At 34.9% G+C, this 13,555-nt stretch overlaps 1 protein-coding gene across 1 annotated transcript; it reads left to right on the top strand.

The window, feature by feature from the left end:
* The first annotated feature begins 12,252 nt into the window (after positions 1-12,252).
* On the top strand, positions 12,253-13,524 carry LOC132799445 (receptor-like protein EIX1). Its single transcript, XM_060811270.1, has one exon. The coding sequence runs from the start codon at positions 12,253-12,255 to the stop codon at positions 13,522-13,524; it is 1,272 nt and encodes a 423-aa protein (XP_060667253.1).
* The last annotated feature ends 31 nt before the right edge of the window (positions 13,525-13,555 follow it).

Genomic DNA, 13,555 nt, shown 5'->3' with positions numbered 1-13,555 from the left:
GAACTACTCTTCTTCAATTTGCATCTCATAAAAGAGCTCCCAGCAAAATACTCAACCTTTAAATCTCTAATCCACATTTTATCCGAATCTAAAGCTAGATGCCAATCTAGTTTGCTAAGAAGTGCTAAATTTATATCCTTTAACCTTCTTACACCAAGATCTCCAAAGTATTTGGGCCTGCAGATTCTTGACCAAGATATCGGAATGTAGCTTTTTCTATCTACCCCTCTACTCCACAGAAATCTGTTGGCCACTATCTCGATGTCGCCACACCAGCTTGAAGGGAACTTGTAGGCCGACATTGCATATAATAGAATAGCACTTACAATTGATTTTATCAAACTGAATTTACCTGTAGAAAGCAACTTGGCCTTCTAACCTTGAAATTTAGCCTCTACCTTATTCTTCAAATCCTCATAGGCCTTAGGATCAGATCCTCATAGGCAGAGCCATTTTTATTTTTTATTTTTTGTTTTGTTGCTTGAACCAAAAAAAGTTTTTTTTCGCTGAGAAAGGGGATGTTATAAACCAAAAGGGCCAACATACATCAAGCATGTTGTCAATGAACGAGGCCGTAGTTAACATTCCACTTTCCTGATTCATTGTAGATACAAAAGGATCAGACAAAATAAAAGTGGACACTAATTCTAAATTTACATTGACAAGGCTCCATTGTGCTACCAAATGAGCTAAAACATTGGTTTGCCTAGGTGTCCAAAGAAAAGAAATAGAATCAAAAGAAAGGATCAGCTCCCAAATCTTCCTAATAATACCCACAGTTGTCCAATGAGGAGGTTGCCTCGGGTCCCTATACTCTCAACAACTGATTTCGCATCACTTTCACAAAAAACAGTAGAATAACCTTCTTCAAGGGCTAAGGTAACAGCTCTATAGATCGCAATCGCTTGTTCAGCTTCAGGATTGTCCATTCTTTCCTTAAATGCTTTAATATTTAGAACATTACCAAGATGATTTCGGGCAACCAAACCCACCCCTGCAAAACTTCTCCCAATTACTGCATCAGAATTAATCTTAATAGTTCCTTAAGGAGGTTTGCACCATGAGGAAGTTACTCTTATCTCAACTCTTGGAAAGTGAGCTGAATATATGATGAAAACTCCACGTACTTTCTATAAATCAAGTTAACTTGCTACTCAAGGCAGCAGTCTACTTCTTCAAAAATTAGCTTGTTTCGGACCTCCCAAATTGTCTGTAGAATCAGAGCTGCAAAAAGGAAGAAATTGCTTCTATCATTTGGACGAACAGGAAGCTTACCTTTCGCATTGAGTAAGCATTCCAACGTAGCTTCCAAATTAAGCAATTGATCATCACTCCATCTAATGCTCCAAGGAGAGGCCAAACAAAATGCTTTAGCCACATGGCACCGAAAGAAAAGGTGGACTTCATCCTCAATGCATTCACATCCGTATGGGCAACTCGGATCTACCACCTGCCAGTTCCTTCTAATCAAAGCTGCACGAACCGAAAGACTTCCCGAAGATAATTTCCACAGGAAAATTTTCAGTCTGTTAGGCAGATTGCAACTCCAAAGATATCGCCACCACTTACAGTTCCCCGACTCAACCGGATGTAGGAAATTGTAGACCAATTTGACACTAAACTTGCCAAATGGGTTTCCCTTCCAAATTAGTTCATCCTCTAATTGACTGTTGGTCCAAAAAAATTTATAAATGTTGTCCACAGTATCTTTATCAAAAAGTTGGTCTAATATATGCGTATTCCAACTTCCATTCTAAGACAGTAAGGACTTAACCATGCTGAAGTGATTGCTTTGAGAGTTCGGATTTGGAATAGGCCGATAGTTAGGGTTGTTCGGGATCCAAGGGCCTTCCCAGTAATTAATGGATTTCCCATTTCCCATTTCCCACTCAAAAACATAGACCCTTAGAAAGAATCGGCCTGATATTGAGGATACCCTTCCAAATCCCCGAGCTAGAGCTTTTCCTTGCACATGACATAAAAGATGAAAATGGGAAATACTTGGCCTTTAAGGCCTTCACCCAATGAAGGTCAAAGTTCTGAGCCAAATCCCAACCAATTTTACAGAGCAAAGCTTTATTCACATTTTCCAACTTCCTAAGACCCAATCCTCCAACCTCTTTCGGCCAACAGATTTTCTGCTAGGATGTAGAAAAGCGGGGCCTTCCAATAGTATCACAACCCTTCCATAAGAAACCTGTAGCCTCCTTCTCTATTTTCTTGCACCAAGATCATAGAAGATTGCAAGTTGACATAGCATAGATTGGCATTGCTAACACCACTGTTTTAATTAGTATAAGTGTCGCAGCTTGGGAAAGTAGCTTCGCCCTCCACCCGTTGAGTCGAGCCAAAACTCGATCTTGAATAGCCTCATAGTCCCTCGTTTTGTTTCTCCCTAGGAAAAGAGGATTGCCTAAGTATTTGTCATCCCGGGGCAGTTCTTTGAAGTTAAGAATACTCTTAATGCTAAATTGGTGAATACAATTTCCAATTTCTCGAACTTCCTCTTTGTTTGTACAACAGAAGACCAATATATCGTCTGCAAAAAATAAGTGGGAGATGGAAGAACTAGTCCTCGCTTACTTGAATCCTTGCATTTTCCCTTCCAATTCCAATTTATGAAGCATTCTCAAGAGCAGCTCCAGAAATAAGATAAACAAATACGAGGAGATCGGATCTCTCTGGCGAATTCCCCTCTCAAGTCTAACTTTTCCACAAACGCTCGCATTAAGCAAAATCGAAGCAATGTCAATCGAGTAACATTGGCTTAGCAATCCCACAACTCTGGCAGAGAAGCCAAACTTGATTAAAACTTCGTTGAGCATGTTCTAGTCCACCCGGTCATATGTATTATTTGATGATCTAATATGAGTCACTAAATTAAAATCGGAAGTTCCAAAAATGTGCATGTGTTTTGATATGTGTTAATGGATGACTCTGATAAATGCATAATCGGGTCCATTACCTATCCTCCTAAATTTGTTAGATAAATAGTAATTCAACACATAATAGAAATTTGATCACTTGTGAGATTTTGTAATTTTTTTTTTTTTGGTGAAATGTTAAATTTTGTATTAAAATCTTGATATTATTACCCAACAAATCTTGATATCATAATGTTTTAACCAATTATTTGCTATGTATAGAATGTGATTTCCATTGTTTATTAATAAAAAAGTATTATTTGTTATTTATGATAGTCGTTGTTAGTTTAAATCTTATGTTATATGATGATTTAATTGTTTGTTTAAAATAATTTTTTTATCTCGTAGATTTTTAATTAAAAATAAAACACAATTAATTGTAATTAATTAATAATTATAATGAGTTAAATTATTGGTCACATATTTGTACTAATACAAATAAAAATATAGGATAAAAATAGAAGGATAATTTTTATTTTTACTTTTTCAAAACTTTAATCTTTTCATAATTTATTGGTTTTAGTTAAAAACTAGAGATCATATTTTCCTTGCAGGTTATAAATAAATGTACGTATGCTTCAGATGGATAGTGACCTTTGGGTATATGGCTGAAGATTTTCTCTGTTATTTCTTTGCTTCTTTATTAGAAGTGTAGTGGGATCAAATTATTATTTTTAGAAAATTAATATTTCGTATAAATTAATTAGGGAACTATATATTTATAAATATAAGGCAGTTGCTTTAGGCTGCACAAGGAGATTACTATAAAGTTTTACTTTTTTTTTTTTCTTTTATACCTAAGTTAACATAATCAAAGTATTTCTAGTTTAGTTGTTTATTTTAACTTTAGTTTATATATATATATATATATGCCATCTTGTGATAGGTAATGTCAGGACCCGTCCAGAATTCCTTCCCCGGAACCCTAGACAGTCCTGATCCCAGGGAAACCCTACCGAACCCTCCAACGGAAAATCCAACAGAGCCTCCCCTAAGGGATTTACTTACCACAAATTACCTGCACTGAAAACATACTTCTATAAACGTCCCCTTATTCCTCCCACAAACTACAAACCACAAATTTCAGCACTTCAAAAATAAAACAACAGCAGCAACCCAGTGCATAAATAAAAACAACACGTCCAATACAGTATACAGAGCATTATACAGATACATGTGGAATTTATAAAATGACAGATAAAGAAACAATACAAGATAGAGAGGAAAAAGGGAAGAAAAACTGCTTGAACCTTCGGCAACGAACTGAGACGTTGGGCTCGCCCCGGACAATCAACGTCTCCAACCTGGACCTAGGGGAACGGAATTTAAGAGTGTGAGATGCTCATCATCTCAGTGAGTGACCCTATCTACTATACAATATAATACCACGGTAATAAGTAGATAAATAATAATAAATTGGAAATAATAATTTCTCTCAAAACCCTTACAATGCTCTCAGTTGGAAAAGTTCCCCTTTTAAAATCTTTTCACAAAACCCTTTATTCATATTCCCCGAAAACCAAGACATCAATTAAATATCAGAAACGGTAATAATTGTATTTTTAATTCCAATACAGTTTTAAATATTTTATTTTTAAAACACAGTTCTGAAAATCATTTGATGCACCCACTATATACCAGTGGCGCCAACAGTACCTAGCGTCCCGAGGTACCGCCAGACAGGAGGTTATAGAAAGAAACCGGCATACGGTCGCGTGGCGTCCCACTGTGCCGCTGCTAACCTGGTGTCCCGGCCATGGGGGGGTGGCCACCCTCATCCGATGGCAACCACAGGACACCCTCATAATATCACCTGCGCGCTACTCACACCCACCTGCGCGCTAATCATATCCGTGTGCACAATTTCCATATCACATATACCATATCACATATAATCAGAACACCAGTACATGCACGGTGCATCTAAAAATCATAAAATCCACAATTTAAATTATAAAACAAATTTCACATTTTTCATAAGCATAGCGGGCATAATCTATCCGCTTGAACCGGGAAATTCTCCACAATTTTTTTATAATCAATACCATAAATTCCATGATTTTCAAATCCACCAACTCCCAAATCCATCAATTCAAATATCCACATTTTTCCAAGCATAAATAATTTCTCGAAATATCATAATCAAATCTCATAATATTCCATGGGCATATTTTATAAAAATTGAAATCACCAACATAACCAAATATTTTCTTTGAAATATTTAAAAATCAAATCATGCCCAATTTACCATTAAAACCACACCAATTTCAAAATCCTCAAAACCATAAAATAATTTCACATGGCATAAATTTGTAAAATACACATTTTCTTAAATCCAATAAATTCACAAATAATTCCACAATAAATTAAATAAATATTTGGCACATAGAAATTAAATTCCAAATATTTAAATCACACATAATATATTCACCAATTAAATTCCCAAAATTAATTTGAAGGTGGGTCACTCACCTGGAGCACGCAATTAACCCATGATCCACCACGGGATCAATTCTATGACTCACCGGTGCTCCTAGAACAAAATTCACAGACAGTCAAATAAATTAATATTTTAATCGGGTAAATAATACCCGGTACCCGGGGGTAAAACACAAACGTTAACCAAAATAGGCGAATGATATACCGAATCGAAGCTCGTGGGACGAGGATCACAAATCCGGTCTCCATCGACCCCAATTCCGCCGGAGGTGGCCGGAATTTGGCCGGAAAACTTCGGCCGGATTTAATCCCTTCGTATCTTGCAAATCGACGGGAGTTGAGTTAATTGGAGCTCAGAATCGGACTCAGAGGGTCCAAATTAGTGGGAAAGGACCGGCTGCACGACCGGTGGCTGCCGGAAAATGGCCGAACCAGCGGCACACCGGCCGCCGGCTATGGAGGCCGATCCCGGCGCGTCGGCTGGCCATTCGGCCGAAAATTTGGCTGCCGGTGTCGCCCAACTGTGGGCTCCCTCGTCGGCCGGCGCATGCGTGGTCCCGGTGGCCGGAAAAAAGTGCAGCAAGGAGAGAGAGAGACGGTCGGTGGGAGGGAAGAAAGAAAGAAAGAAAGAAAGAAAGAAAGAAAGAAGAAGAAGAAGAGAAGCAATCAGGCCCCCTGGCCCTTTTTTCCCACGTGGGGAAAAGAAAAGAAAAAGAAAAAGAAAAAGAAATAAAATAAAAATGATTAAATAATATTAATAATATTATTATTATTTAAAATAATAATAAAAATAATTTGATTTTTAAACATGATTGACATGTGGCATTTCACCATGGTGACACATGGCCACCTTCATTGAGTCACACGTGGCACATCGTTACGCGTATAAAAATAATATTAAAATAATACGGTATTTGAAAAACTTTACAGGTCCATAACTTTTAAACCATATGTCCAAATCGGACGTGCCGCTAGTCTACGGACTCGTATCGACGAGCACTTCACAACCATTTATGAGTCAACGCTCAACCTTGCATGAATAAAAAGTCAACTCCGGCGCCCCTTGGACAGTTTGGACCGCAACTTGTTTTGCTCAAACTTTCAAACCGTAGCTCCGTTTTCAACGTGCTACCAGTCTACGAACTCGTGCCAACATGTACTCCGTAACGGTACCTCAGTCAACCTAGAATTCCAACCGGATCAAAAAGTCAACTTTTGACCCCCTTCGGTCAACGGTCAACCTCGGTCAACATGCAAAAATTCCGACATGGTTCGGGACGGGGTGTTACAAGTAAAGTAAAAAATTAAAATTCTATATTTTTATTTTTTATCTGGCTTAAATTTATAAAAGTACATTGGTTTAGTTGTCTATTTTAACTTTAATCAATCTGAATGTATAACTCTATATATGTATATATATGTGTGCCTTCTTGTGGCAGGTAAAAGTAAAAATTAAAGGAGTAAATTAACGTTTTGGAAGATTTATGTGTTGCATAAAAATGTATATAATAATTACTTAATTCAGTCAAGTAACTAGCAAGCAGGATGCCAAATTGATAATTGATCTGACTTTAGCTTATATATATACTTTTGGATTTTGAGGTTATTTAAAAGCCTTTACACCCAAATATTTAGGAAACTATCATTCAGAAAAATAAAAAATAAATTCCGACAAATCCATAAAACTATTTATATTCAACCTTGGTCTTTTTTTTTTTTTTTTAAAGAAAAATATTCATATTGTAAATCTAATTAGATATTTTAAAACATAGTTTTCATCTGATAGACATGGCCACAACAACCATTAAACAGATATTGAAAATGATGCAAATTATTGGTGGATGGAAATTAATGAAAAGCAATTGCCAGATCAAAATAAAAAGAAAAATCTTGGAAGCATTTTCGAAGCAACTTCCACGATCATTCGCGGTTTTTTGGATCAATGCTTATTTAATACTTGAAGCATCAAAAACTTTTACTCGTTATCAAAAATTAATAATCATCCAAAATATGCATATAAATTTCTACTTTTGAGTCACCACGAAGACTTTTTGGATGTAGACTTTGGACGTGTATATAGGCACCACTCTCCAAAAATAGAATGTGCTCATATCATATCCATTTCCTATTTTACTCGCACAATTTATGCATGGCCATGGACGTTCCTATTCATATTATTATACCTAATGCTCTTTTCTATGGGTTCTTCATACACTGCTGCCTACGGACCTTTCATTAAAAATTTAGGGAGACCAAAAAAAAAAGAAAAGGCCAAAAATAAAATAAATAAATAAAAAATAAAAAAAAGAGCCAGGCACACATTTGTTTCAGCTGTGTATGAATTATACACCGTGGGCCGTATTAAAAATGTGTGATTATGCAGGCTATTTCTATGTCAAACATTGTGTTGTATCTTTCAGTACAATGCGGCTAGGCTTATACCTGCCAAACACGACCTTATAGAATAGGGAAGTTTTCAACGGAGACCAGAACAAACTTACAAAACTTAGAAATAAGGTAAGTATCTTCTTGCAATGTGGTGCTGATTAATGTTCATAAGACTAACTAAAAGCCCATTTGCTTTGCTCTGATATGACTTAACAATAAGAAAACATATATTGTATAGTTTAAAAAAAAAAAAACGCATCAGTATGAGTGAATTAGGGATAGGCAAAATTCAATTCAACTCATTCAAATTGACCAATCCAATCCATTTTTAGCAGTTTTGATTGGATTTCTTACGCAAATTGGGTTAATTGGGTTCAAAATATCATAATTTTTTTTTGATTGAATCAATTATCGTGTTGAAAATATAAACCTAATCCAATCCAAATAATATATTATATGATTAAAAATTTATATATTTTCTACAATTTTTTTTTCAGTTTTATATATCAATTTTTATTTATTTATTTTTTTTAACATATTCCCAAATAAACCATAAACAGCCTATATTACTTGCCTTATCGCCACAACCACCATAACCAAGTTTTGACCATCACCACCACCAGCTCTTAATTAACATTAACGAGTGTTGCTTGATATTATAGATTGCATACTTATAGATTGTAATTTTATATTTTATTCTATATTGGATTACTCTAATTGTATTTTATGTTTGAATAATTATAATTTATTATTTATATTTTATGTTTAGAAAACTTTTAATTTGTACTATATATTTATATATTAGTAAGTTCCAAACCGATTAACCAATCCAAATCAGAGTAATTATAAATGGTTTGATTTGGTTTAGATTTAAAGCTTTAATGATTTAGATTTCTTATATTAGATAAATAAAAAAATATGGATTGGATTGTATTTTGGTTCAAAACTAAACCAATCCAATCCATGGCCATGCTTAGAGTGAATTTTGCTTCTTCTTTTTTTTTTTCTTTTTTTTCATACATTTTGATTTATGTATGTTGGAAAAAATTAATTTGACCAAAAAACTAAAGTGACACATTGGACTAAATATGTAACATTTGACATTAAATTAGTAAAAAGTAATAATCGCATAAAAAGATAAAAATAAGTAAAAAATAAATAAACGAGATAAAGAAGAAGAGGGAAAAAATAAAAATTAGAAGAGGAGAAGAAATAAATATAAAGGGAAAAAGAAAAAAAAAATAACTTACAGGAAAACAAAAAAGATAAAAAAATAAATTAAAAAAAGACAAGAAAAAAGAAATTGAAAAATGAAAGAAAGAAAATGTTTTCCGGTCTGTTTGGTGTAATCAAATTTAAACAGGATTTTATTTTATTTTATTTGCTTAAACAAATGGGATTTTTCTACATATATCCCATGAAAATGCTACGTGAAACACAAACTAAAAATCAAAAACACAAGCTATGACTAATTTATGTCTCGTCCATCTTTACACGCCTTCGCGTGAATATTTTCCGTGTTCGCACAGAAGAGTGTAATGATATATTATCAGAAAAACCAGAATGCATCCATACCATAATTTCTACTTCCATTCCCCTGCTTTTTTGCTGTTGCAAGCCATGGATTTTACAATACCTGCTGCTGCTGCTGCTGCTTTTATTTGCTTTGGATTTTTCATAGTCCATAATTCTATGTTGTGCAATGCCACCTCTTCTAATTTCAGTTGCATCCAAAGCGAGAGACAAGCGCTTCTAAGCTTCAAGCGTCACCTCCATGATCCTTCCCTACGCTTGGCTTCCTGGGTTGGTGACGACTGCTGTAATAGGTCTGGCATTGTCTGCTCCAAACTCACTGGTCATGTTCACAAGCTCCTTTTTAGGAATCCTGATTATCAATTTTATCCTACAAAGTCGTTGAGTGATGAGATAAACCCTTCGTTGGTGGATTTGAAGCATCTACGGCATTTGGCTCTGAGCAACAATGATATTAGAGGCCTTCGAATTCCAGAATTCCTTGGATCTTTACGGAGTTTAAGATATCTTAATCTCTCTTATGCTAGTTTCAATGGAATGGTTCCTTGTCAGCTTGGAAATCTCACAAATTTACACTTTTTTTTTTTTTCTTTTTTGGCATCTTAGGTATTCATACAGAGTAATAAATCTTACTGTGGTCCACGCATATGCTACATCAAACACAAGCTAAAAAATAAGAAACACCAGCTACGACAAATTTTTGTCCAGTCCTGCTTTAGTCAGACGTGCCAATTACACGTGCTGTCAGTTCTCACAAAAACTTCTGAATATTCTTTATGCGTAAAGAGTGCGATTCATTCCAAAAAAGCACTTTCCAAAAAAGCAGAGTGCGATCCATTCCATAATTTCCATTCCCCTGCTCCTTTTTTTTTTTTTCCTTCAAAAGAATATTCAAAATAGAAGGGACTCAGATGAGCGAAAACTCATATTTTCGTATTAAAATTAAGTGTAAAAAAGGTGCTGAATAATGTTCATAAGACTTAACTAAAAGCCCATTTGCTTTGCTTTGATATGACTCAACAATAAGAAAATATATATACTGTATGGTTACCAAAAAATAATAATAATAATAATAATCACTCACAATGAAATTTTTTTTTTTAATGCATTTTGATTTATGTATGTTGAAAATAATATGATCGAAAAATTAGAGTGAGACGATTGGACTAAACATGTAATACATGATATTAAAGTAGTAAAAAGTAATAGTAGCATCAAAAAGATAAAAGTAAATGAATGATATAAAGAAAAAGGGAAAAAAAATTAAAAAAGGAGAAAAAAAAATAAAGGGAAAATAAAAAAGATAAAAATAAATAAAGATATAAATAAATTAAAAAAAGATAAGAAAAAAGAAATGAAAAAAATGAAAGAAAGAAAATGAAAATAAGAAGGAAAAAAAAAATCTAAAACCAAAAAGTGACACAAAAAAAAAAAAAGATAAAGGAAGATAAGAAAGATTAAAAAGAAAATGGAAGAACAAAAAAGACTGACGCTACAAAAAAAGGAAGACAAAGATAAAATAAAATAATTATTATTTAGGAAAAAATTAAAAAAAGGAACACCCGCGTAAGAACATATTTATTATTATTATTATTATTATTATTATTATTTTGAAAAAAATAGAGAATTTTGTTGAAAAACTAAAAATAAAAAATAAAAAATAAAAAGAAATAAAAGATATTACGGATAGGAAAAATAAAGCATGCATCAGTGCTGTTCCCCTTTAGTCAGGCATCCTAAGAAGCAGAATGTGAGTGCGCGCAGAGTGCGATCCACAATTCTATATCGTGCCAGGCCACTTCTACTAATTTCAGTTGCATCCAAAAAACCAGAATGTGAACCGTTGTGTAATGATATATTATAGCAAAACCACAATACCATCATCCATTCCATAATTTCCATTTCCATTCCCCTGCTTTTTTGTTGTTGCAAGCCATGGATTTTACAATACCTCCTCCAGCTGCTGCTGCTGTTCTTATTATTTTCTTTGGATTTTTCATCCTCCATAATAATTCTATATTCTGTAATGCCACCTCTTCTAATTTCAGTTGCATCCCAAGCGAGAGACAAGCTCTTCTTAGCTTCAAGCATGATCTCCATGATCCTTCCCTCCGCTTGGCTTCCTGGGTTGGCGATGACTGTTGTATCTGGTCTGGCATTGTCTGCTCCGAGCTCACTCCTCATCATGTTCACAAGCTCCTCCTTGGTGATCCTGATTCGAAATTTTATGATACAAAGCCGTTGAGTGGTGAGATAAACCCTTCTTTGGTGGATTTGAAGCATCTACGACACTTGGATCTAAGCAAAAGTGATATCGGAGGCCCTCAAATTCCAGAATTCCTTGGATCTTTACGGAGTTTTAGATATCTTGATCTCTCTTTTACTAGATTCGGCGGAAAGATTCCTCATCAACTTGGTAATCTCACAAATCTGCACTTTCTTAATCTTGACTGTATTCGCAGAGAATTCAACGGCACTTCCATTGATGCATATGCTAAAAATCTTCAATGGCTTTCTCAACTTTTCTTCGTTGCGCTACCTAGACATGAGTTGCATTGACCTTGAAGATGCATCTGATTGGGTGGAGCTAACAAATACACTCTCTTCTTTGGAAGTCCTGATTTTACAATACTGCAACTTGAACATCAATTTTCATCCAATATATCATGTCAATTTTTTATCTCTATCCATCCTTGATCTTTCGGGAAACCACTTAGGGAACAATATTCCACTATGGGTTTCCAAATTGAGAAGTTTGACTTCTCTTTCTCTATGTGAGATTACAGTTGGTAATGGAGGTCCCATCCCTGAACATATTCAAAACTTAACTTCCCTTGTGTACCTTGATCTTTCTGTTAACTCTTTTAATACCTCAATACCCAGCTGGTTATATAGTTTAAGCCATTTGGAGGTTCTCAACCTTCGAGAAAATCAATTGACAGGTACAATATCAAATGAAATAAAAAATATGACATCTATCATTACACTTGATCTGTCAGAGAATGAGCTGCAAGGAGATTTGCCATCCATGGCTCAACTTTGCAAATTAAAAGAAATTGATCTGTCAGGCAACACATGGAATCGATCCATATCCCAAATCCTAGATAGTTTTTCTGGATGTCTTTCTGATAGGCTGAAGGTTTTGAAGATTCAGGATGGTCAAATATATGGTCATTTAACCAATAAAATTGGGCAGTTCAAATCTCTGACCGATCTTGATCTATCTTCTAATTCAATTTCTGGTCTAATACCTGAATCTTTGTGGCAGCTTGTTAATTTGGAATGGTTAAACATTGGCAATAATCACATGGAAGGTACTCTTTCAGAGGCTCACTTTGCTAATACAACAAGTCTTAGATCTTTTTATGCCTCGAATAACCCATTAATTTTAAAAGTAGATCAGGATTGGGTTCCTCCTTTTCAACTAGAATCATTGGATATGGGCTCTTGGCATTTGGGGCCACGATTTCCATTGTGGGTACGGTCACAAAAGAAACTTTCCTATTTGGGCTTATATAACACAAGTCTTGCAGATGTCCTTCCCCTTTGGGTTTTCAACTTCTCCTCTGAATTAGAATACTTAGATCTTTCTCAAAATCAAATGCACGGAAGGATTCCCAATCTGACGAATATGGGGACGCAGAAGTATTTAGAAATCGACCTGAGCCAAAACCACTTCGAGGGGCCATTGCCTTTAGTATCTTCCAAGGTAGTTAGACTAGATCTTTCTGATAATCTACTTTCAGGATCCATTTCTCAATTCTTGTGTAGCTCACCAATTGAGCCAATGAAAATGGCATCTCTCTATCTTGCCAAAAATCAATTGTCAGGAAATTTACCCAACTGTTGGAGTAAATGGAACAATATAAAGGTCTTAAATTTGAATAACAATAGCTTTGGTGGTGCTATTCCTTCATCCTTTGGTTCGTTGATTTTCCTTCAATCATTGCATCTTCGTAATAACAACTTATTTGGAATATTATCTCTTTCTTCTTTACAGAATTGTATTAATTTAGTTATTCTGGATCTTAGTTGGAATAAATTTGGGGGAAACGTTCCTACTTGGCTTGGAACAGGTCCTTCAATGTTGAGGTTTCTTTTTGCTGGCTTCAATGAGTTCCATGGTCATATACCTAGGAATTATGTGCTCTCAATTCCCTTCAAATCTTGGATCTTTCAAACAACAAACTGTTCGGCCCAATACCAAAATGTTTTAACAATTTCTCTAATATGGCAATAAAAGGGGGTGAATTTCCTGACCCTTGGTCCTA

This window comes from Ziziphus jujuba, chromosome 9 (genome assembly GCF_031755915.1).
Source record: "Ziziphus jujuba cultivar Dongzao chromosome 9, ASM3175591v1".
NCBI classification, from domain to species: Eukaryota; Viridiplantae; Streptophyta; class Magnoliopsida; order Rosales; family Rhamnaceae; genus Ziziphus; species Ziziphus jujuba.
The sequence above is the reverse complement of the archived record's forward strand: the minus strand, read 5'-3'. Positions and strand labels throughout refer to the sequence as shown.